This window comes from Astatotilapia calliptera, chromosome 8 (assembly GCF_900246225.1).
Source record: "Astatotilapia calliptera chromosome 8, fAstCal1.2, whole genome shotgun sequence".
In the NCBI taxonomy this organism is placed as follows: domain Eukaryota; kingdom Metazoa; phylum Chordata; class Actinopteri; order Cichliformes; family Cichlidae; genus Astatotilapia; species Astatotilapia calliptera.
Window position 1 is genome coordinate 25,178,467 of NC_039309.1, and position 26,700 is coordinate 25,205,166.

At 41.0% G+C, this 26,700-nt stretch overlaps 1 protein-coding gene across 1 annotated transcript; it reads left to right on the forward strand.

The window, feature by feature from the left end:
• si:ch211-214e3.5 (zinc finger protein 518A) lies at positions 1 to 21,244 on the forward strand. The gene is made up of 3 exons (XM_026177565.1): positions 1 to 371; positions 12,553 to 12,620; positions 16,479 to 21,244. The coding sequence occupies exon 3, from the start codon at positions 16,499 to 16,501 to the stop codon at positions 20,540 to 20,542; it is 4,044 nt and encodes a 1,347-aa protein (XP_026033350.1). The 5' UTR covers positions 1 to 371; positions 12,553 to 12,620; positions 16,479 to 16,498; the 3' UTR covers positions 20,543 to 21,244.
• Positions 21,245 to 26,700: the final 5,456 nt, after the last annotated feature.

The window sequence follows — 26,700 nt, forward strand, 5'->3', positions numbered from 1 at the left end:
TATCTGGTTCACACACACACACACACTGAGGCCAAAGATGACGTAAGGCTCATGCTGCAGGTTCCTCTACGGGCGTCTCGTATAGTGGAATACATTTCCATTTTATTGAACACGGTTTTATACGAATAAAAAAAAATCCTCCCTTATGGCACTAGTTCTGTCTTTACAAGCAATACATATTCATCCGCTTCTACGTGAGTGTCAAGAACACAGCAGTACCCGGATGGACTGTCATGGCCGCCGTCGCTGTGGATCCACAGAGAGGAGAGGAAGAAGGAAAATGTTTCTGTTGTGTATTTTTTCAAGCTGAACATTGTCTTTATGATGCTGGACGTAGACGGGACGCCGCCTGAACTTCCATCGAGTTCATAGTAAGAAATAACTGGTTTCCCGTAACTTTGAATGTCTTTGCGTGGGTGGGGGCTTTATTTTGGTGTAAAATAACTGCTTATTAAACTCCACCGACACTAACCCTGTCGTGAAGTGGCTCGTATATTTCCGACTAAATGGGAAAAAATAATTTAAAAAAATCGGGCACAGTACGCTGAACTGTCACCGCGTACACCGCAGACTCCTTTGTTGTTGTTCGTCTTGCAGCCTTTAATTCTCCCACTGGTGCAGCTCTCCCTCGCGTTTCCTAAACTTAAACGACTATAGAGCAAGTTACCCGGAAAAGTACGCGGAAATTATATTAAGATGTCGAACTTTCTAGCTGTGGTACAGCTTCATATTTTGTACATATCGGCGTGTTATATTACCTATGTTATATAGTTTTGACACGGTGCAACTTTTTTTCTCATGCCCAAGCTTCTTTTATATCTGCCCATCAAGGGGTTGTGAGCATAGAGCAGCCTACCTCTCTGCATTCATGATGTTGAACGAAATCCTGGTCACTTTAAATGGCATTAGAATTACTTTCATGTGTCCACTTTATAATGCTTAATTAAAATTGACTAGGTTTATATGTATAGCATATTATGTTTTGATACTATTTTTTCCATGCTCTATGCTAGGGCTATATACACGTTTTTTAAAGTATGTGACAGTATAGTGTTAATACAAAAAGGTTTTCTTTTTTTCTCCTTTTTTTGACTGAAGTAACTAAGTCATAAAATCACGGCAGCCATTTTTCCTCCCAACATGGCTTCCTCATCCACAAGGTTGAGTGAGACCTGGTCAGCTGCACACTGATGTAACGCTGTAGTGGCAGTAACAAGGTTACATTAATTTGTATTATTTTCCCTAGACCACTGCCCATACAGTAAAAGTCAAAAGTTTAGACACACCTTCTCATCCAATGGATTTTCTTTATTTTATGACTATTTACATTGTAGATTCTAACTGAAGCAATCAAAACTATGAATGAATACATATTGAATTATGTAGTAAACCAAACTGTGTGAAATAACTCAAAAGATGTTTTAGGTTTTAGATTTTTCAAAATAGCGACCCTTTGCTTTGATTACTGCTTTGCGCAGTCTTGGCATTCTCTCAATAACCTTCATGAGGTAGTCACCAGAAATGGTTTTACAACAGTCTTGAAGCAGTTCCCAGAGATGCTGAGCACTTGTTGGCTCTTTTGGCTTCCTTTTTTGATCCATCTCATCCCAATCCATGTCAATTGGGTTTAGGTCAGGTGACTGTGGAGGCCAGGCAATCTGGCGCATCACTTTCCTTATTGGTCAGATAGCCTGGAGGTGTGTTTGGGGTCACTGTCCTGTTGAAAAATAAATGATGGTCGAACTAAACGCAAAGCAGATGGAATGGCATGTTGCTGCAGGATGCTGTGGTTGCCATCCTAGTTAAGTGTGCCCTGAGTTTTGACTAAATCCACAATGGTGTCACCACCAAAGCACCATCACACCACCTCCTCCATTCTTCACAGTGGGAACCATGCATGTAGAGACCATCCAATCACCTTTTCTGCGTCGCCAAAGACAGTTGGTGGAACCAAAGATCTCAAATTTGGACTCATCAGACCAAAGCACAGATTTTCACTGGTCTAATGTCCACTCCTTGTGTTTCTTGGCCCAAACAAATCTCTTCTGCTTGTTGCTTTTCCTTAGTCGTGGTTTCTTAGCAGCTGATTGACCATAAAGGCCTGATTTGCACAGTCTACTCTGAACAGTTCATGTAGAGATGTGTTGCATCTATCTGGGCTCTAATCTGAGGTGCTATTCACTTTCAATTTCTGAGTCTGGTGACTATGCTGAAACTATCCTCAGCAGCAGAGGTGATTCTTCGTCTTCTTTTCCTGTGAGCTAGTTTTGCTGTAGCGCCTGTTTTTTGTCTGCACTTGGGGACATTCAAAGTTCTTTAGTTAGTTGACAGAATTCATATTATGGCAAGAACCAAAGAGTTGTCAGATACGGCTGTCATCTGTGTACCAATTAGACTTCTGCACAACATAGTTGATGATTCGAACCGATTCAGAAGTAAAGAAATTCCACAAATGAACCCTGACGAGGCACATCTGTGAAGTGAAAACCATTTCAGGTGACTACATCATGATGTTCATTGAGAGAAGGCCACGGGTTTCCAGTGGTGTCAAAAAAATAAATAATAAAGACATGTTTATCAACTTTTTTTGCTACATAATTCCATGTATCTTGCTTCATATATTTTATATCTTTTATATGTATCTACAACATAGAAATTTGGCCCAAACAAATCTCTTCTGCTTGTTGCTTTTCCTTAGTTATGGTTTCTTAGCAGCTATTTGACCATAAAGGCCTGATTCACACAGTCTCCTTTGAACAGTTGATGTAGAAATGTGTCTGCTACTGGAGCTCTGTGTGGCATCTATCTGGGCTCTAATCTGAGGTGCTGTTAACTTGTGATTTCTGAGGCTGGTGTCTTGTATGAATTAACCCTCAGCAGCAGAGGTGGGCTTCCTTTCCTGGGGCGGTCCTCATGTGAGTCAGTTTCATCGTAGCGCTTGATGGTTTCTGTGACTGCATTTGGAGACAGATTTAAAGTTTTAGTCAAAGGAGCTTGCAAAGAAAAGCGTCTGGACTTCTTTAAGTTGCTTGAAGACCTTTCACCTCTCATCCGAGAAGCTTCTTCAGTTCTGGTTTAAAAACAATAAAACTAAGACTGACATTTTACAAGAGGGAAGTGCAAATTGCATTAATAAATAACATGTAAACAATAAATCTAAGAAAAACAGCTGCATGATCGTATAAAACAAAAATATATTTGGGATCTCATGCCTAACCGATGTCCTCACCTGTCACAAAATTAAGTTATCATTAAGTTCTTCAGAACTGAAGAAGCTTCTCGGATGAGAGGTGAAAGGTCTTCAAGCAACTTAAAGAAGTCCAGACGCTTTTCTTTGCAAGCTCCTTTGACTACGATGACCTGGATGACTGAGAACCTTCACAGACATTTAAAGTTTTAGCAGTTTTCCAGACTGGCTGCCCTTCAGTTCTTAAAGTAATGATGGGCTGAAGTTTCTCTTTACTTACAGTAGCTGATTGGTTCTTCCCATAATGTGAATTCTAACAGTTGCCAAATTGGGCTGCTAGCTGTGTACCAACCTGACTTCTGCACAACACACCTGATAGTTCCAGCCTCATTAAGAAGGCAAGAAATTCAACAAATGAACCCTGACAGGCACACCTGTGAAATGAAACCATTTTCAGGTGACGACATCATGAAGCTCATCGAGAGAACATCAAGGGTTTTGCAGTACTGTCAACAATGCAAAGGGTTGCTACTTTGAGGAATCTAAAATAGAAGATGTATTTAGAGTTATTTATACTTTTTTTTTCCTTCTTTGCTACATAAGAAGAAAAAAAATAATAAAGAAATGTAAGAATAAAGAAGAAACATTGAATGAGAAGGTGTCCAAATTTTTGATTGGTAGTGTATATCAGGAATAAGTGAAGAAGAATTCTGTTGGATTTTAAAAGAGTTCATTACAAATGTTGAAGAATGCATTCGTTTTAACAGTTGCACTGTGCAAAAAAGTAAATTGTTGGATGCAACTTCTCTTTTATAAGCTGCGTTAGCTGCTACTAGCATAACACACGCTCCAATCTCTGCCTGGACTGTCAGCTTTTGAGTTAACTTTTTTTTTTTAAACATGATGTGTTTTTAATCTCTGTACAGTCTACTACATACAACAAAGAAGCAACACAGTTTAAGGCTCACAGGCACCTGGTAAGGGCCTTATACTAAGATTGTGCAGGAATTTTAGTAATTGAAAACAGGGAAGTAAAAATGAAATGGTTTAAAAACAATAAAACTAAGACTGACATTTTACAAGAGGGAAGTGCAAATTTCATTAATAAATAACATGTAAACAATAAATCTAAGAAAAACAGCTGCATGAACGTATAAAACAAAAATATATTTGGGATCTCATGCCTAACCGATGTCCTCACCTGTCACAAAATTAAGTTATAAAGCTTTTTAGAGAATGGTACAAATAATTTCCCGAAGTGTTCTATAAGTAAGTAAAATTTATTTATACAACACCTTTCAAGATAAAATCATAAAGTGCTTCACAGAAGCTAAAACATAAAAACAAAAATCAACCAAAAGCAAGTTTAAAAAGATGAGTTTTTAGGTGTGTTTTTGAAAGACATGACTGAGTCCACAAATCTAAAACTCAATGTGAGGGAGTTCCAAAGTCTGGGGCCACAGTTACAAAAAGCTCTGTCACCTTTTGGACAACTAGCAAGTCCTGATCACATGACCTCAGGGACCTGCTGGGGATGTAAAAGATCACAGATGTATGTTGGTGCTTGTCCATGCAGAGCGTGGCTGTTATTTTCAGTCAGTTTGAGCGAGAAGGAGTTCTGCTGCTCCACTTCAGAAGTAGGAAGTGGAGTGGGTGTAATGGGTTGTCCATGATGGAGTGCAGTTAGTTGAATGACCTCCCTGTCCCAAACTGACTCGGACATCTCCAAATTCTGACCAATGATGCTTCCAGCCTTCTTTATTCTGATGGCATTGCTGACACCCCCCCCCCCCCCCCCCCCAATTAAAGCAGGGGTAGGCAACCTTTCTGATGAGTGCCATCTAAAATTTCCTCATAAGTCAATGTGCCATATGATTGCATTAGCAATAAATTTAATAACGCTCTATATTAACAGTTACACACAATATAGAACAACTTTATAGAATTATATTTGTTTGCAGATGTTGGCAGCTATCAGCGAATAGTTATCAGCTATTTTGAAACAAAAAAATACACTTTTTATCCATAACAGCAAATACAACAGAGAGTGCAAATGCTATTTATGGTCTCCTCACAACAATAATAAGAAAAATAAACTGGGCCAATATGGCATGTTTGTTAATACAGAGACACACATGTTAATGTGATCTTTGGTCTCCCACTCAGAGACACAGGTCTCCGAGTGTCCAGCATTCATACTGTCTCGAGTACAAATGTATCCGTGTATTTCCGTGGTGCTGATGCTGCGCTGAGCGGACAGCTCCTGAAGCATTTGAAGTGTCTGAATGTGGAAATTTCAACATCGCTTGAAAAAACTGACAGCTAACAACGTCCCTCTCACCAGTAGGCAAAGTTATTTTTAGCCAATTACAAATTGAATCTGGTAGTTGGGTTGTTAGCTAAGATACCGTCATTAAGAAGCAGCACAACTAATGTGTCTATTCGAGCTAATTTGCAATGTGCACCGCTGGCCCGGCCATTTATTTTTTTTAATGCACCTTCTCAGATTAACTCACTGCATGCCGTGCCCAAGGCTGGACTGGGACAAAAAACGGGCCCAGGCATTTTGACTAGAGACCGGCCCACCAGGTATGGGAAAAGCCATAAAGCCTTTGAATGAAAACAGATGCTGTTGTGACAGTGATGTACGCCGTCTTGTTGGTATATGTATGATTTCTATACATTTTACATCAGATAAAAACTTTGGAAGATTCAGATAATTATTTATTAAAAGTGAGACATTTTAAATGAGAATAGGGAAGAAAAGTATTTCTTTGTGCCCCCCTTTCCCTGTTAATGCCCTACCTGGCCCCCCTGGCAAAACTTTGCTAGAACCGCCCCTGCACAGTTACCAGCTATCAGCTACAAAGGATCCTGGTGTTATTTGTCTCTCAGAAACAGTTCAGAACTTCCCTTCAACTCATTCATGTCACCTAAAAGGTAAACCTGTTTCTCCATCACAGCTCTGATGATCCAGTAAGGACATCTCCTGGTTTCATCTTCATGTTTCCCTCTCACCACATATCCAAACCGACATCATGACCAGCAGCTTTACAGCTGTGGCTCCAGCAAACATCAGCTGATACTAGAAATTAATATTAAATAAATTCTAACAACAGCTGATCAAGCTTAAACGTGCTGCTGTTGTTTAGTGCGACATCCGCTAGTTTCCTCCTTCTGGCGCAAAGTGGGCGATAAACAAACAAGAGAGAAAAGTCGATCAGCTGATCATTGATCAGTTTCATGATTGAAGTAGCAACAGGAGAGAATGAGAGGAGAAGAGGCAGCTGACAGTGTAAAGAGACAGAATAAATCCAGCTTTTCCATTCTAGCTGAAGTACAGGACAATCATGTTCATTTTCAGCTCAATACGAAATGCGTGATATTTTCTCTGAATACGGGACGTTTCCATTTTTTACAGGACTGATGGCAACTCTACTAACTGACCTTATGAATAAAATGAAGTTCACTATCAGTAACATCATAGCACCCGCCCAGCTGTATATAAACTCCGTCATGCTAGCTAGCACGCAGTACGAGTTATTGTAACTGACTGTAAAAAGTCAGCACAACGAAAATAAACTCCACCTAAACTTGGTTTATATCTGACCCAGATAGACTGCAGGTCGTAACTTCTTACCTGAAGTTCAGTTCACCTGACACTCGGACCGGCGGCCGCCTCGGGTCTCTGCTCCTCCTGCCTCCCCTCTCCCTGATCCACCTGCTGGCCTCTGTGGAAGCTCCGCCATAGAAACCACCACCAAACAACTTTGGTGGTGGTTTCTATTTTTCTATTTTAGTTATTTTTACACATCTGCCAGCATCTGGCCAATCCACCACCTTTCATTGTTTATACCGTTACCAAAAAAAATAGAATTCATCAGCCCATAAAAACGAAAAATCACCATTGGGCATTTGGTCGTGCCATCAGTTAACCCTGGCACGCGTGCCCAAGGTTGCCGACCCCTGCGTTAAAGGATCTAAGCGATCTTAGAAAATAAAGTCTGCTCATCACCTTCTTGTGCACAGCATCACTGTCGGTCCTCCAATCCAGTCTGTCATTCAGGTGAACGCCAAAGTGCCTGTAGCTGTCATTGTTTGCACCTCTTCACCCATGATCTTGATTGGCCTAGACGCAGCATTTTGTTTTTTTGTTTTTTTTTTTTCCCCCACCGGAAGTCAACCTTTTGTCTTGCTAACATTCTCAAGTGAGGTGATTTCTTCCAGACCTCTCCACAAAGTTCCTCACCAACTCCCTGTACTCCGACTCCTGCCCACCCTTAATACACCAAAGCACTACAGTATCATCAGAGAACTTCTGCAGGTGGCATGTTTCACTGTTTCAAATTTGAAATCTGAGGGTGTACAAGGTAATCAGGAATGGCGATAGGACTGTCTCCTCTGCTGCTCCAGTATTACTAACCATCACATCACACAGAGTGCCCCCAGGCTGTACATACTAGTGATCCAGATGTGTCATTGTTAGAGCTGGGCGATATATCGAGTTTTTTTTTTTTAAAAATATCAATATATTTTTATACGAGATATAAGATGTGACAATATCGTTTATATCGATATAGTCTATGTTACGTTATAATTATACTTGTGTACCCCCAAGTTTGCCTCACTTTCGTCCACTTTTGTCGCCTCTCGTTCACTGAACACAACTCCCCCATAGCTTCACCTGCAGGCAGCGACAAGATGGACACGGCAAATCTCCGTTAACGAGTTACCGCGGATCGCCCCGTGCGTGGGGCTGGACGGCGTCAATGTGTTAGCGAGCTAACCGTGCTAACGAGCTAACCGCGCTAACGACATGCAGCGCCTAAATTCCTTTCATTTTCTCAAAAATTGACAGTGTGCCTTAAAATGTTTTAGTACGACTTTGGTAAGCTACGGAGCTGCAGCGCTTGATGGATTGTCGGAGCATTACGGCTACCGTAGTCTGGAGCCTCGTGGAGTAATACGTACTGTGCTTCATGATGTCGTCACCTGAAATGGTTTTCACAGATGTGCCTTGCCAGTGTTCATTTGTGGAATTTCTTGCCTTCTTAATGAGGTTGGAACTATCAGGGTTCAGACCATCAACTATGTTGTGCAGAAGTCGGGTTGGTACACAGATGACAGCCGTATCTGACAACTCTTTGGTTCTTGCCATAATATGAATTCTGTCAGCTAAGTAAAGAAAAACACCAGTCCATTATTACTTTAAGAACTGAAGGGTTAGTCGGTGTAGAAAATTGATAAAACTTTAAATGTGTCCCCAAGTGCAGACGAAAAACAGGCGCTACAGCAAAACTAGCTCACAGGAAAAGAAGACCAAGAGTTACCTCTGCTGCTGAGGATAGTTTCAGTCACCAGACACATCTCTACATCAACTGTTCAGAGGAGATTGTGCAAATCAGGCCTTTATGGTCAAATAGCTGCTAAGAAACCAAGATTAAGGAAAAGCAACAAGCAGAAGAGATTTGTTTTGGGCCAAGAAAAACAAGGAATGGCATTAGACCAGTGGAAATCTGTGCTTTGGTCTGATGGTTCCACCCGCCGTTTCTTTATGGAACAAAAAAAGATGAACACATGCGCTGTGTCCAAATCCTTCGAAAAACCCGGCCTACGTAGACCAGGTAGGCCGCGAAGACCAGAAATGCAAGGCCATTAAATTGAAGGGGCTAGCCTACGACGTCCAGCTTCTGTCATTTATACCTGTGTGACTGTCTAACAGACAAATATTAATATACAGCGACCATTGTCTGAAGGCTTTAGTTATATTTAAGGACAATATCCCATATCCCGAAAATAAACTAAAAAGATTTAAACATTATATGTTTCAGATAAAATGGAAGACAAACTTTTGCAGTGAATATTTATTGGAAGAGAAAATGTTCAATATAATTTAAGATGTTGAAGGTATCAGAGCATTAAATATGCTGATTTTTGGGTAAGAGGGTCTAACAGAAGAGAGATGATACAGACACATGGCATCCTTAAAAAAATACTTAGACCCTTTCTGAATTTACAACTTTTCACAATTCTTTCAGCTTTTTATTTAAAAGAGCTCCACAAGTACAATCCAACTAAAAAAGAAATATTTTAACTAAATATATTTTGGATAAAGGACATAAAATCCTGCAGAAATATTGGGCTTATAACAAAGGTGACAGGCTCAGGTTGTATGATATAAGCATGACAAAAATGGCACAGGAACAGAAGGAGGACCTCTCCATGTACTGTCTTATTATTAGTGGTTTATACAGGATGAGACCTCTTTTAACTCTAAACTTCAGCACAGCATGGTTTAGTCTGTTTCCTTAATACAGTTCACGGATTAGATGTTTGATCCCTGTAAATACACTTAGCTTAAAGAGTGAACCGTCTGCTCGTTTTATTAATTTTTAAGTACGTTTGTCTCCACACTGCCAAACAGACGCAGCTTCAGTAGAAAACTGAACTGATTAAATAACCAAAGCTCATATGACCCAAGCCGCATTAAGTGGTGATATCACTAACATCACGTAACTTAGCCGAAGGTTAGTTGAATATAACTGTTTAAGATTCTTTGCTATGCTAACATTTGGTTGGCTGGATATTTTGGTGAGATAAAACCTAGTATTTACTTTTAAAAGTTTATTTCTGGACCGCTTTTCTTCGACCATCCGCCATTTTTCCCCAAAAATTTCTTCAACCCTTGATTCACAATGAATCCTGGAATAGGGTGGACCATGAAGTATACACAGACCCGTCCTTCAAATCTGGGGAAAAGGAGGACGCATTTGTGGGCTGCATTTGGAGCAGCCTACGAATTTGGACAGCCTTTGTCTCCTTGCTGTGACATAATCGGCCTAGGCATATGTGGCTCCCGGGTTGTATTTTGCCCACAACTTAATAAGTATTGAATATGTCACCAATTTTGTGTATATATTTTTTTTTTTTTTCTTACCATCCAATCCACCCATGCAATGTCCATAAATTATGTATAATAATTAGAGCTGGGCGATATATCGAGTTTTTAAAACATATCGATATATTTTTATACGAGATATAAGATGTGACAATATCCTTTATATCGATATAGTCTATGTTACGTTATAATTATAGTTGTGGAGCCGCAAGTTTGCCTCTCTTTCGTCCACTTTTGTCTCTACGCAACGTTACTCCGCCTCGCCTTCACTGAAGACAACTCCCCCTCCTACCCCATCGCTTCACGTGCAGGCAGCGACAAGACGGACACGGCAAATCTCCGTTAACGAGTTACTGCGCATCGCCCCATGCGTGGGGCTGGACGGCGTCAACGTGCTAACGAGCTAAACATGCTAACGAGCTAACCGCGCTAACGAGCTAACAGCGCTAACCCTAAAATCCTTTCATTCTCTCAAAAGTTGATAGCGCGCCTTATGTATGAATTCTGGTTGTGCTTGGTGGCCGCGAACCGATTTTATGTGGTACACGGCGTTCAGCAATCTGTCAAAAATGTTTGAGTACGACTTTGGTAAGCTACGGAGCTGCACCGCTTGATAGATTGTCGGCGCATAACTACCAGCTCTAAACACTTTATGACTACAGACGTGAGGGCTATAGATCTGTAGGCATTGACGCTGTCTATACCAGTCTTTTTGGTGATGGGAATGATAGTGGAGGCCTTCAGACAGGTGGAAATGGTGGCATAGGGTCAGGAAGGTTAAACAACCTGATGAGGATCCTTGTCATTTGGTCCGCACAGGTTTTTCCCACAGTGTTGGGCTGGCTGAAAGCTCTCCTAGGGTTCAGCACTCTGTGTCCTCCTGACATCATAATCCAGGGGGGTGTTGAACACTTCTATGATCATGAGGATGCTGTTGGCAGTCGGAGTCTCTGACTTTTGCAGTTGGTGAGGGCTTGGATGCCTCTCCACACATGGTGGGGGTTGTCAGTTAGGAATACTCCTCATGTAGGCCTATTTGGCCTGTTTTATGCCCCTCCTCAGCCTGGCTCTGGCAGTGCTGTATAGAGAACTGAGTGAAGGTCTCCAGGTCGTGCTGTTCGAAGATGTACCAGTCTGTCAGATCAAAACAGTTCTATTGCTGGAGAAGAGCATCATCTGGCCATGTCTTAATGACCCAGGTGCTTGGAGAAGTTTGTTTCCTCATGTCTATCAATCTATCCATCAATCAATCAATCAAGGCTTTAATCGGCACGTGCAGGTTGCCCTGCAGTGAAATAGGACCCCCCCCCCCCCCCCCCCCCCCCCACTACAATGGGAAACTACAAGAGGAAAAAAGAGACCTCCACTCATGCTGGGTTCCTGGGAGGACAGCATGAGAACAGGAAACAAACTCCTCTGCACAAAAAAGCGCATAAATGTCCACAGCACAACATTATGGAGCACGTGACAAGCCACAGGGTCGGGTGGGGGGTGAGGAGTAATCCGAAGCAAACACAGCAGCCATCCTGCCCAGTGCTACCATTCCAGCGTGGGCTCAGACCCGCCGTGTTCCCAGGAGGGAACAAGCATCGAAGGCGTTTGGAAAGGGAGGGGGGATGAATGTGTGCATATTAGTGTATATGTATGTGTGTGCGTGTCCAGAATTCAGCTGAGACAGTGTCCTTCGCCCTGCCAGGCTAAGTAAACAGTCTTCCAGCCAACCCAGGTGGCCTTGCATGGAATGGGAAGGAACAGACTAAACACAGTCGTTATCAGGGTGTTTTAAGTCCGGTGAGCAGTGACGGTCTATAATTCTGCTGTTATGGTACCAGCCCTGAAGCATATAAGCACAGAGTCCACCGCCCCTTCCCTTACTGGAGACATTATTGCAGTCCTGGGGTTGTAATGTCCGGCCCAGTAGCTCCACTGAGTTATCTGAGATTTTTGACGGGAGCCAGGATTCAATCAATAGACAACACTCCTGGACAAAGCAGTTCAGTAGATTTCTGATTGTAGCAGCTGTTTGTTTTTGGGGTTTTTTGTTGTTTTTTGGGGGTCTTCACCTGATGTCCACCACCCTGGGGCTGTATGAACAATGACAAGAGGGAGGATGTGAAGATGAATTAGAGTTGGCAGTGGGGTAATGCAGAATAATGCATGCACAAGCATAGACGTAGGTCTAAAGAGAGAGATTATATTTGTGTTTCACTTTGACTACCTGTGGGGTGTCATGTTTGCCTGTACTGTATGCCATGTAGAAGAATACAAACAGCAGTTCATGGTCAGTAGGACAATTGTTTTTTCTTATAAAATATTTTTTAATGTGAAGAAGTCCCAAAAAAACCTTTAACAACTGATGTATACTTGTGATATACAGAGCATGCATGGTTATTAATAACACTATTACAGTTAATAGTAAGGATTGTTGTTGAAATTGTTTTTTTGATTGTATGCCTCTGTCTTCCAGACATTGGGATCACACTACAAACTCCTTTTCTTCAGAACACTGGTTAAGGTTTTCCCAAAGGAGCACAGGTAACAATAACTGGTTATATATAATGTCATTAATTCTTACCTGAGTAATGCTGTTAACTTCAGGCATGACATGTTTTATTTGTTGGTTTGTGTTTGTCTCCCAGTGCTTAATGAATTGACTATCAGTTTTTGTTGAAATAATTTTCTCATTTGCAAAAGAATATTTTTGGAGTAATCGTTATTGCGATCCACAGACTATATAATGGAGATGCAAATAGCATAATGTGAATTTAGATGGTTTGTCTGTCTAAGATCTGAGTCATCCTGGACAATCCCACAGTGCTTCATAAATGTTGATGATGTCCAGGCTCTTGAAATGCTTTTGAATGCATTTTCTGCTCAAAAAACAAAACAAATGGTATCTGTAATTGGAATTGATGCATCAAAAATGTAAGGAATTTGCTAGTTATATAGCTGTATTTTACTTACACCACGTAAACTCTAAAATATTTCTTAACATGAATTTCAGGGCAGTATATCATGCCGATGATTATTCATAGGTAAGTGGAAAAATAAGTGAAAACGCAGCAAATGTCCAAAGAAATATAGGTTTAATGTCATTAATAAGCTTTGAGACACATTGTGTGATAGTGATGATGATAATAATAATAATAATAATAATAATGGATTTCATTTATTTAGCACTTTTCTAGGCACCCAAAGTGCTTTACAATGCCACTATTCATTCACTCTCACATTCACACACTGGTGGAGGCAGCTACAGGTGTAGCCACAGCTGCCCTGGGGCAGACTGACAGAAGCGAGGCTGCCGTATCGCGCCATCGGCCCCTCTGGCCAACACCAGTAGGCGGTAGGGTAAAGTGTCTTGTCCAAGGACACAACGACCAGGACAGCAGGGGGATCGAACCGGCAACCTTCTGGTTACAGATGAGCCTCCCAATTCCCTGAGCCACGGTCGCCCCGGTCACAGTGATGTCACAGTATTGGATTTATTTGCTCTTTGTATACCAGTACTTTAAAAAAACTGCTATTTGATGCCATCCTGAAATAAATATAACCACACTAAGAGTATAAAATTCGAGGATATAACTGTGTGGGGAGAAGACTAAAAATTAAGAGATTCAAATATTCATGATCCGAGGGTGCTGGGGCTCAAGACACATCACAATATTAATTGTGTATCGCGATATATCCCAAAATATTGCAATATTGGATTTTCCTCATATTGCCCAACACTAATGACAACACTCTTTATCCTCTTGAGGATATTCGAGTGATCAAGATTGAAAGGGTTTATTGTCATGTGTGCAAAGAAAAAGCATTTCTCTGTACAGTGAAATTCTTTCTCTGCTGTCCATATGCAGATGCCGGTTAATATGTACACATAGATTAAATACAAATACCAGGAATAAATAAGTGGAGACAAAAAATAAGTGTCAAATAGATTTATGTGCAAAAGAGCTTAATATGCTGGTTATGTGAGATGACCTGATGTGCAAAAATAATTATTACTGTTAAAATAGGTCAGCTGTTCAAGACTCTGATAGCAGTGGGGAAGAAGGAGTTGTTGAGTCGGGATGTTGTAGATTTCACACTTCTAAACCTTCGTCCCGAGGGCAGAAGTGTGAACAGTCCGTGCTGAGGGTGTGTGGGGTCTTTGAGGATGGAGGTAGGTCTCCTCTGGACTCTGCGATGGTAGATGCTCTGCAGAGACGGCAGCGGGGTCCTGATGATCTTCTCCCCGCAGTTGATATCACTCTCTGCAGGCATTTGCAGTCCATGGCAGCAGTGCTGCTGTACCATGCAGTGATGCAGCTGGTCAGTGTGCTCTCCACAGTGCAGCCTTAGAACCTGCTGAGGATCTTGGCTGACATACCAAATTTCCTCACCCTCCTCAGGAAATACAGCCACTGCTGAGCCTTCTTGACCAGCTGTGTGGTGTTCAGTGTCCAGGTGAGGTCCTCAGTGATGTAGATGCCTAGGTATCTAAAGCTGCTCACCCTCTCCACTTCACTCTTATCAGTTTTGAGGGTGAGGTTGTTGTCCTCACACCATGACACCATATCGGCCACCTTTCTCCTATAAGGCACTTCGTCTCCTCCAGTGATGCGACCAATCACTGCAGTGTCATCCGCCAACTTCAGTATGGTGTTATCCCTATTGGAGGCGACACAGTCGTGGGTGTACAGGGTGTAGAGGATGGGACTGAGGACGCAACCCTGTGGAACTCCAGTGTTAGTAATAATGCTGGCTGAAGTCCTGTTGCCAATCCTGATGGACTGGGGCCTGCCAGTCAAAAAGTCCTGTAGCCAGTCACATAGGGGTGGGGTGTAGGCCGAGTGTTGCCAGATTGTGAGTGAGTTTGTGTGGAATGACAGTATTGAAGGCAGAGCTGTAATCAACAAAAAGTACCTTGATGGTATGAGCCTTTGTTTTCCAGGTGGGTGAGGGAATAGTGAAGGGCAGCAGCAATGGTGTCTGACGTGGACCTATTGGGCCAGTGGGCATACTGCAGGGGAGAGTGTCTGGGATGTTGCTCTGGATGTAGGCCAGCACCACTCTCTCGAAGCACTTTGTAATGATTGGAGTGAGTGCAACTGGTCTAGTCATTTAGGCGAGTGGCTGGGCTTTTCTTGGGAGTCTGTCCAGCCAGTCTACATGTGTTTGTTTTTTTTGTTTTGTTTTTTAGATTTGGATTCAACTGCATCCCTCAGGGTATCCTGTGGGGAGTTTTATGGGAGTATGAGGTGTCTGGCTGATTGTTACAAGCCATTCAATCTCTGTACAACCACAGCTAGAGCTCGGTCCACATTGACTGCAAAAAGTCTGACTCATTTCCAGTGGGTGCTGAACTCCTCCAGGGCTGCCCTTTGTCATTAGTTTGTTTATAAATTGTTTGGATAGAATATCTAAGCATAGCCAAGTGGTGGCAGGCTTCCGCCTTGGTAACCTCCGAACCTCATCTTTACTTTTTGTGGATGATATAGTTTGGTACTGGCCTCCAGATCACACTAGAGTGGTTTACAGGTAAATGTGAAAGACCTCCAAGTCTGAGGCCATGGTCCTCAGCTGGATTAGGGTGGAGTGCCCACTCCTGGTCAGGGACAAGTTCCTGCCCCCAAGTGGAGGAGAAGTATCTTGGGATCTTGTTCACAAGTGAGGGAAGAGGGTAACAGGAGATTACGAATTGGGGCTGCAGCTGCAGTGATGTGGTCATGGCACCAGTCTGTCGTGGTGAAAAGAGAGCTTAGTGTGAAAGTGAAGCTGTGAATTTACTGGTTACAAGCAGCAGAAATTGGCTTTCTCTGAAGGTTGGCTGGGCTCTTTCGGTTGGCTGAGCTCCTCACGCTCTTAGAGAAAGGGTGAGGACCTCAGAGTAGAACCGGTACTCCTCTGGGTGAGGTGTTCTAGAGGCCCTGGGGTTGGCCTAGGACACAGTGGAGAGATTACATATATCTCAGCGGGCATAGAACACACAACACTTTGTGGTGTGTCAGCCAGTCGTGCACCTCTCAATTTTTGTAACTTGGCATGTCACACCAGATCTACTGCATGTGGATTGAAGACATGTGTATGATGATGTTGATTTCATACTGGGATTTAAATGATATTCCACCTCAGGACCTCAAAGACATACAGATATACAGGGGGAGACTTTGGAACACTTTGAAAACTGTTTGTGGAAAAAATCAAGTCTTGGCTTATGGTTTTTGACGACTTCTGGCTTCCTCTGCCATAACAGCAGGTATAAATATAAAGTTCAAAGTTTCTTTTAAACGTGGTTGCAGCAGTTAGCAAAGCTGCCATTACCCAGTCCCAGATTAGCGTGTGTGTATGTGTGTGTGTTGGTGCATCTCTCTACTTGTATTAATCAAGAATATATTTGATGTCTTACAGAAACCTTCATACTTGCAACAATGGAAGAAGATGGATTACCATATGACTCTCCAAAAAACTGCAACAGATCTGTAATAGAGGATGAAAAGGAAAAAGTAAAAGACTTTCTGTATAAACATTTCAGAGATGTAACAGATGGGTCGCTCTTCAGCAATTCAGAAGAATCTGCCATTAAGGATAATGGGACTTCCACTAGGAAAGATAAAAACCCTCTTAACAAAGCCCATTGTAAAATTCAACAAGGGGCTGTATTCTCTGGCAAAATTTTGAGTTTTGGATGCTCAGTTTGTAAAGATAACTGTACTTTTAGCCCCAATGACCTTCTCAAACATTTTAGAGCAGTTCACAGAGGAACCCTTCCTACATACCCTTGTGATTTATGTGATTTTGTCACAAATGAGTTTCCTGCTCTTCAGCGCCATCGGATTGAGCACAGAAATACTTTGGTTACATGTGAACTTTGTAATGATGATGTGCAGTACTCTCTTCTTTTGCTTACTAGACACTACATCATGTGCCACAGTGTAAATGGACAGTTCAGCTGTGACTGGTGTGAGTTTACAACTGTGGATGCAGGGACATTTGTCCAGCATATCCATCATCATAATGAAAGTCATTGGAAGTGTTTGAAATGCAAACATATTAGCTTGAATGAAGAGGATCACCAGAAGCACATGAAAGCTCACACAGGTACATTTCCTTTCACATGTCAAGTCTGTGGATATGGTGCAGCAAGAAGTGAGTACCTTAAAAAACACATGGCAGCTGTTCACAAAGAGGTGACAGAAAGAAAAAATGCATGGAAGGCGATAGAAGACAATGGCTCACCAGCAAATTCATCTGTGAACTTGAAATTGATGCTTAAAAAGAATAGTGAGTCACAGGAGACTCAAAGGATATCGAAACAATATCAAAGTGGCAAACTAATTAAGCCAGACAACTCCTTAGAGGACACCCAGCACTTTGTTGATGGGACTGTAGCAAAAAAGGACAAAACTTTGAGCAAAGTTTCCCATAATACAGAACAGTCAACACCAATCACGTTGGAGGAATGTGACAATTGTCCAGCCTCTGATAGTGGAAGTCACAACAATGCTAACGGACTGACTGTTCTAATGGTTAAGAACAAAATCTCCCTCCCCCCTAACTGTACAACTAAAGTTATGGGATTCAAGATGGTCGATGGAAAAAAACATTTAGTTCTCAAAGTAATCCCAACAACAAAGCAAGATCAGAATCATTCCGTTGCTGAAGGGGGGTTCTCCACACTAAATTCTGTGTTTGATAAAAGTAAAAACTCTGAGAATGAGCTTTGCTCTGATAGCAGGAGCTTAACATCACAGTGCTTAGCTGTTTCACCAAGAAGTGGATCTTGCATACAGATAGATCAAGAGGATATTTTGGCAGTTAAAGTAAAAATTGAGGAGGAGGAAACATCAGTTGGGGCCCTAAGTTCAACTCCACATATTGAAAGTGTTGGAGAACAAACAAATGCTATATTAGATACATCATTAAATTGTGCAGATGTCTCATGTCCCACAAGAAATGAGTTGGATCAGGCACATCATCCAAATGAAACAAGCTCTATGGAAGAAATGAACTTGAAAAGTAAGTCAGTTACCCAAACTCCCAGTCCTTGTAACTGCCATGGTGTTTCCAGCCACCCTGCAACAGTGTGTTCTGTTAAGGTCAGTGGTTTATCTTCACCTTCAAAGTTTGCTCAAGATACACTGCTTCCCAAACCCATCTTTAGAAAAATCGACGAGGAGCCTAAAGCAGTAAATGAGCTATCCACACCTGACAGCATTTGCAGCCTAACTGATGAGCACAAAGGGAATTCTGCTTTTAACACTATGGAAAATGGACATCAGTCATTCCACATTTCATCAGATAAAAATGATAGGTTTAGAACTGAGATTGTACATAAAAACAGACAGGAAAATGCAAAACATACATCGTGTTGCCCATCACAGCTGTCTCCACCAAATTCAGTTAGCTGCAGAGAAAATGCCATTGGCTCGGAGAAATGTATTCAGGACTCACCAAACCAAGAAGTATTTACTTTTCACAATTATTCGAAGGATGCTTTCAACATTTCATCAAACATCACCCCAAACTTGGAGAATAATTCGGATGATAACTCTGCAAATAAAAGACATACCTCTAAATCATCACACTTCAACTTGACATCAGCAGGATTACCAGAACAATGCACAGAAAGTGCAAATAGTGACACTGAAGTTGATGAGTGTATATCTAATGTTGATGGTCCTCTGACAGAAGAAAATCCCGATGTAGTGCTCCAAGACTTCAATATTGTCAAAATTGAGGAAGAGACCATTCCGATATCTAAAAGACAGCCTACGAGTAGTTTAACATCCCTTGGCAATTTTGTGGAAGAACATTCTGATGCAATCATTACTCAACAGCTTAACAAGGAAAGAACGGGTTCTTCAAGTGCAAACAATGATTCTTTAAAACCAACAAAAAGAACTGTGCGAATTCTTCAGCTACCAGAGGCTAATCAGCCAGTACTCCTGACTAGGGCTAGTGAGAACCAATTTGCAATGCCAGTGCAGGTCAAGGCTACCCCAGGCTTTAAACTCATAGCAAATTCTGCAAAGCCTCAAATCAATGTGTCTTACGTTGAAAGTTCAAGTAAAACCACAGGTCTAAATCCAGACAGCAAAAGGATAGGTGTACAAGCAATAAAACCTGGAACTGCTGAAAAAGGGACTGCTCTTCTTTCTGGTGTTCAACCAGGTTTTGGTACTGGTTTAAATCACTACCTTATTAACAGTGCAGGTTTAAAATGCCCTGTACTCTTTTCAAGCTCATCACAAAATACAACTTCAGACAAAACTGCAAAGTCTCAGTCAACGTGCTACTTAGTACAAAGGTCTGTTCCTTTTGTCCAGGCCGCTAATACTCCTGCCCTCAGACTGGCAAGTGCCCAGCTCCCACTTAACTCACGGCCAGTGCTAGCGATGCCAGTGAGTAGTGCAGACAAACCCAGCGCACTGCAGACTGGTCGGCAAGCCTTCTTGCTGCGGTACATTTCTCAACCCAAATCAAGCCTACTTTTGAACAACCAAGAGCCAAACAATGGAACTCATTGCAGCCAGACGAATGAGGGCTCTGGAAACAAAGTTATATTTAAAATTGTCACACCCACTAGTAGCCTTCTTACAAATGGCACTCCCACCTCAAATAATCAACCTTTGTTTTTGGCCACCAGACCCCAGACTCAGTGTTTCCTGGTGTCGACAAACAAAACTAATGCAGCTGCTTCCACTGGAATAAAAAAGTTGATCACCATTCACAATACCAAACAAAAAGATGTCATTGATTCCTGCAGTGCACCTTCTCAGACAACTATAAAGGCACAACAACTGTGTGACTCAGAGAAACCTGTCCTCGCCCCAAGGCCAATTCGGCCTCCAAGCCAAAGGAAAAGGCGCAGGAAAGCATTATTTGACGAACTTCCAGGAGCAGTGCACAAGGCAAGAAGATTCCTGAGTAAACCACCAACTGAGAAAGAGACTCTGTTATGGAAACCTGTAGCCAAAGAGGTAGAACGGACACTTAGACTTGCCCCATTGAATTCTCTACAGCAGATCAAATGCCCTAGTAGAAACCAGCCTGTAGTGGTGCTCAATCATCCAGATGCTGACATTCCTGAAGTGGCCAACATCATGAAGGTAGTAAATAGGTACAAAGGTGCTGTCACGAAGGTCTCTCTGTCTCAAAAAACAGTCCAAGCACTCTTAGAGCTTGGCACCCAAGGGAAGAATTCCTCAACCAAAGACGCATCTCATTTCGACAATCCAAAATCTCGACCGGTTCAAAGTTCTGTCCGGGAGCGATTCCTCCTTAAATTGAAACTCAAAAAAAAAAGCAAAAAGAAGTATGAGGTTGTAAAAACGTTATCAGGTTGTAGAGAAGAGCAAGTAATGTTTGACTGCTGGTTTTGTGGTCGGCTCTTCAGCAGTCAAGAGGATTGGATTGGCCATGGTCAGAGGCATCTCATGGAGGCAACTAGAGACTGGAATAAACTATTCTGAAATTTTTCTACCACATTAAGATGGGTGGACATGTTCTCCTGAGTGGAACTGTTGTTCTGCTGCTGGTTGTATATTGTATATTTGTGCATTAACAGCCTTCCACTATTAGTTTGTTCTCTGTATGTTCTCTGTAAATTTAAATATATATTCTTGAGTCATAGTTTCTTTTAATAGGTGCATATTCTGGTAAATGATGCACTGCATGCATGATTTGTCATACATGCAGATGTCTAATTGAACTGTGAAAATGGTACACTGTAATTAGGGTTGTGTTAAGAGCACTGGCTGAACAAAAAAAACATAAGCAAAGGTTGTATGTCGAGTTGGATTGAATTCCTCAGGTAATTTTAGAATTCATTTGGCTTGTCATGTGTCATTTTTGTAAATCATAGTTCTAGTTTAAGGGACTTTTGTATTTTTTATTATTCTGTACTCAAGGACATGAAGCTGTTATTTGTATAGTTAACAATAAACCTTATAAACGACCTACATTATTTTATGTTTGTGAAGGAAGGGGAAAAAGATCTTGGTCTGAATGATTCCCCCCCCGCCCAAAAAATATAGTTATAATTGAAAAGTGTATCATTCTATACTATAATGTTTACAGTTTTATCAGGATTTCCCTGTACCATAACATGAGCTGCACCTTTTCATAGTTACCTGTCTAAAACACCCAAGAGAATAAATTGTTGTGAGTCATTGTTTGAGTCTAAATTTAATGACAAATCATTAGGATGATTTTTCTTTCAGCCTATGCATTTATTTCTTCGGTCTTTCAAAGGCTACGTTCACACTGCGGGCGAAAGCGCATCAAATCTGACTTTTTTGAGCCTATGCGACCCATATCCGATCATGGTATGACAGTGTGAACAGTGCAAATCCGATATTTTCAAATCCAACCTGGGTCACTTTCGTATATGGTACTGAATCCGATACATATCTGATGTTTTAGAAAGCGACTGCTGTTTGATGGTCACGTCGCATTAAATCCGTCTTTTACGTCACTGACACAAGACAAGACGCCAATTATCAGCGCTGGAGAAGCACCCGAGAAGACACTGTGAACGCTTCCTGGCCATCCTGTGTAGATGTTAGTGAAATTGTTGGGAAGACAACGTTGGAGAAATGTGAACATTTTATTTGTACTGTATAATCTGCAGATTCTGACAGAAATCTGCAGCTAGAACCACCGCGCCTCTCTAAAACAGCAATAAGTGTAATTATTAGGCCATATGTAAATAACAAAATAACTTTATAACGTAAAGCAAAATTGGGAAACGTAAAGTCCGAAACAAGTCTTTATATTAAGGTCCATCAGTCAAATAATACTTATTGGTCTGGGTCTAAACAGAGCGCATTGTGTGTGACGTCTTCTTTTGCGCATGTGGCCGCTTTGAGGGTTCACACTAGAGCGCGTTTGCTGTCACATTTTATTTGTAGTGTGAACAAGCAGACGACAAAATCGGATTTGATCAAAAAATCGGAATTGAGCATTAAGACCTGCAGTGTGAACGTAGCCAATGAAGCTTTTGGTGCACTATGTTGCTACCAAAAAAGCTAAAAATGTCAGTCAAGTGTTGCGTGGTTTGACAGTCAAGTTTGACATTCACTTCCAAAAATTCCAAAATAACTGGCCTCTTTAATAGAGTCTGTTAGTTCATTAGTGATGGAGGTAATGGGTCCAAGATGCAGACCAAAACCTGTTTTATTCATGTTGTTGTTCGCCCTGTTTGTGTTTTTTCAGGAGGGTTTTTTTAAAACATTTTATCAATTATACCCCCGGTTGTTTTAGATCTAGTTCAGTAATCTTTCCACATAAAATTTCAAGGAATTTAAAAATAGTGTTTTATATGGATGGTTTACGTATTACTTTAAAGTGGCAAATTGGAATAAAATAAGCTTCAAATAGTAATGGAATAAAGCTCTGATCCTTCTTACTTATCCTTATTTTATTTGGGGGGTTTTCCTCATTCATGATAAGCTTCTTTAAGTTAACACCCTGGGCTGATATCACATGAAAAGCATTTCGTGAAAGAAAAGGTTGTACAAATGTATGCCTAAAACCTACTTTTACTGTAAGTAACATCAGACTAAAATAGATAAAAATAGAAAATGACAGCAGGGTCAATATCAAATCAGCATGGGCCTTCTGTTTGACGGTCTCAGATTTGCAAAAAAAATAAGTTTTCTAAAGCTTCAAATATCAACTTTTCAAGAAATGATTTTCAACCCACTTAAATTTTTTTGGCAAATGGAACAAATATCAGAGGATTCGAGATGGTACTGATAACTCAGAAATTTTTTTTTGTAAAAAATGTGCATATTTTTCATTTTCAACATCTGGATCACCATTTCAAATCATCATGTTTTTAGAATGTTTTCTAAACTAGCTTGATTCTTGAACATGCATGATTGCTTTGGAATTTTAGCTTCATATATCAAATACTTTGATTTTTTTTTTCCCAACAAAGATCCATCCACCTATTTTCAGGCACTTTGCAGATTGTCCAATCTGAATATAACATTCTGGAGTGTCCACATGGTACATAAAAAAAGATACAAGGTGCTAACCCTAAAACACGCATCCTAACCCTTATGGCACCACTGATTAAAAAATTTATTTATTAATTAAAAAAGCCTCTGCACATTTATACCTCCATACATCTGATAACACATAAAGTTATCTCTAAGATAGGGCATCACTACTCTTTGGTGGGTGCTTCCTGACCTGACCTGCTGGTGCCATTACAGAGACATTGCAAGTCCACATGTAATATGATGTATGCTCACCTCTTATAACAACTTTATGATTACAGAAACCAGAACTCTACATTGAACCTCAAACATGCCCAAAGATGAAAGTTCTTTATATGTCTAACAGTATGTTGACGCCTGTGTCAATCCTGTGTGTTCTATGCTGATATGAGGTGATGTGTGGCAGTGTGTATAGGTGGGGGTGCATATCTCTGTCTGTGTGCTCGTGCCTATATGAGGTTATATTTGTGTTTAGGTGTGTATGTGTGTGTTTGTTTATCTAGAATAAAAGGTAAAGAACAATAACCCCAACAGTTCCCCCTTGTTTGTGTTTTTCACTATTTTGTCTTAGTCCTTTCACCTTACTCTGCAACTATTAATCCTAAATTCCTCAACTACATATGCGATGACCTAAAATATGCCCATGCAAAAGTACACAGATACCTTGAATTAATATCAAATAAGTACAAAATAAAGATTACATGATAACAACCTCCAGGCTAATTAGCTCTATTTATGCTACCTGTGGTGGATTAACTACATTAATCTAAATGACTCTAAATTAATACCCCCAAGGTATAACCAGAACTCAGTATTATGCTTCACTTTTAATGAACTCTCTCTAGCATGTGAATTATGTTTAACTATCAGAACATCTGTCATACTGCCCGCATCTATCAAATACCATGCATTTTGTTTGTATATCTATAAGGGTTTTCAGGGCTTCCTAGCAAATCCCCTGGTCTCATGCACTGTTCTGACGAGATTTTGAACAAAGGTCATGTTTGTGACCGCAGTAACTGGCTTTGGTATGATCGCCCTTAAGATGGGCAACAACTCAAAATAAATTGAGTTGATACTGCTGCGATCGTCACCAAAACCCCGGAGCTGATTTACACCATGGCAGCAGTGATCCCTGAGATGCTTGGCTACAAGATGAGCAGCCACAAGGAGCAGTACCCTCCATGAAAAAGGAGACTAGAGGCCAAGAATTGGGCAGCACTAAGGGGAAGTGAAGAAAGGAGGAGGGGCGTATCCGCATTCTAGATAGCATCTAGGATGTGGGGTGGCTCATTTCTGGACCATTTAATTTCAACATTTCTTGATATCCATATATTGCAGCTTGCTGGCTACTGATGGGAATGTTTTGCAGCGAGCTGAGTGATGGTCAGTCTCCTTCTCAACTATCAGAATTGACTATGTTACTTTAGGTCACCGACAGGCAAACAGGTGACCAGGCCTGGGTTTGAGTGTACCACAGTGTTAGCATTTCCTGTTTTATCATTCCCCTTCAATTCCCTGAGCAGAGAATATTTTTGCCGTTTTTGACAAGGAGCCACAGGGTGCCCCACCTGATCCTTGGGACTCATTTTTGGTGCAGCCTGTTTTGGGGTTTGAAAACCACAGAGATGTGGCGTTGAGAGAAAATGTGTCTCAGTTGTTCCAATACTCCTGACACATAAGGGATCACTAAAGGCTGTACAGAAGTTTTCCTTCTTTCCTGGATCGCCAAGAGCATTCTTTTGGTGCCTTCCCAGCTTTGACAAATATCCAGCTTGGATAACCACATTTACTCTGGGTCTTTTTGATATGATCTTATTCTGCTTCTCTGGCCACAGTGTCTGTGGGGATGGTGTTTGCTCTGTGTTGTAGTGTCCTGATGACACCCAGTTTGTGATGACAGTCAAACCTTAAATACTCCTCCGTATGTGTTAGTTTACAGTACACATCATTTTTAAATGTCTCACATTACTGATGGAGATCTGACAGTCGCAGACTAACCTGTCATTTTACATATCCTCCTTTGTGAAGTTGATGTATTGGTCTGCCGCGTTATTGTGATTATTGAATTATGGTACGTCCTGAGATTTGATTTCCATCCAGGTATGTCATCCACAGACCTGAAATAATGACTTGGCGGTGTTTCAGGATAACAGAACAAACATTTCCACTTCTTCCATGTACAAGTTGGCCACAATGGGTGAAACTGGGGAAACTATTGTACACCCATATTTCTGCCTGTAGTACTGACCCTTGTATGGGAACAGTTCTGACAACAGTTCACGAGAGAAAAAACACTTGGTCAGTACTGAGAGTGGTCCTGTTGCTGAGGTCTGGGTAATTCTGTAATCTCTTACAAACTATCCCAAAAAGTTGGTTCTGTTCATCTGGACAAAACGTTTCTCCCACTGAAAACACTACATCCAGATGAACAGAATCAACGTTTTGGAATTTAGTTACTGGATGATTGAGCATGACTCAAGACCCTTACAAACTTCCTCCACTACTTCAGTGACTGGAACACAAGTGAAGAGAGATGTAATCTCATACAAGACCATTGTTTCATCTGTCTCCATAATAACATTTCTCACCTTCTCAACAAAATCCAAGGTGTTCTGGATGTGGTGTTTAGACCTGCCTACTAACAGACTGAGGATCGAAGCCCGACATTTTGAGATGTTATAGGTGACTGAGTTGATCATACAGACAATTGGTTGTAAAGGTGGTCTTTAATCAGTGGTTGTTGATCAAGAAACTGACCTCACAGCCCTTTTTTTTTTTTTCTTGCACCTGTCCCGTTTGGCTCTTTTGCCATCAGAATTGTTGTCTAAAGGCAAAGAAAGATGCCCAACGGATTTACTTTACCAAATTGACCATCCCAGCCTTGCCGTAATGGTCCATTTGATTCACCTTTTATTGTTTATTTTATTTTCACTTGCTGAATACGGGACAGACTTGACTGGGGGAAAGAAGGGGAGAAAGAAAGAGGGAAAGAGAAACAGCTGAGAAGAGGGACGGGGGAGAAGGGCAAAAAACATAAACCAACAGAATAAGCAGAGAAAAAAAATGCATATATCGATCACCTGTTGAGAAAGAAAAAAGAGAACAAGCAGAAGAGAACAAGAGTAATAGAATAAACAACATCACAATGATATATGGGAATATGACAGTAAATACTAAATATTAAATATTATTGTGCAAGGCAAGGCAAGGCAAGGCAAGTTTATTTGTATAGCACAATTCAACAACAAGGTGATTCAAAGTGCTTTACAGAGACATTAGAAACAAGAACAAATAAAAAGCATGATTTAAAATTGAATAAAACAAGCAAATAAACTAACTAACTAATTAACAAACAAACAAACAACAGTATATAAAATCAAAACAGATAAAATCAGAACAGTAGATAAAATCAGTAGTTAAATGTAAGTTTTGAAATTTAAGCTTAAAGTGTGGATTTGGTGCTTTATTCAAATGGAGCTGAGAACAGGTGAGTCTTCAACCTGGATTTAAATAAACTGAGTGTTTCAGCTGATCTGAGGTTTTCTGGGAGTTTGTTCCAGATATAAGGAGCATAAAAGCTGAATGCAGCTTCTCCGTGTCTGGTTCTGACTCTGGGAACT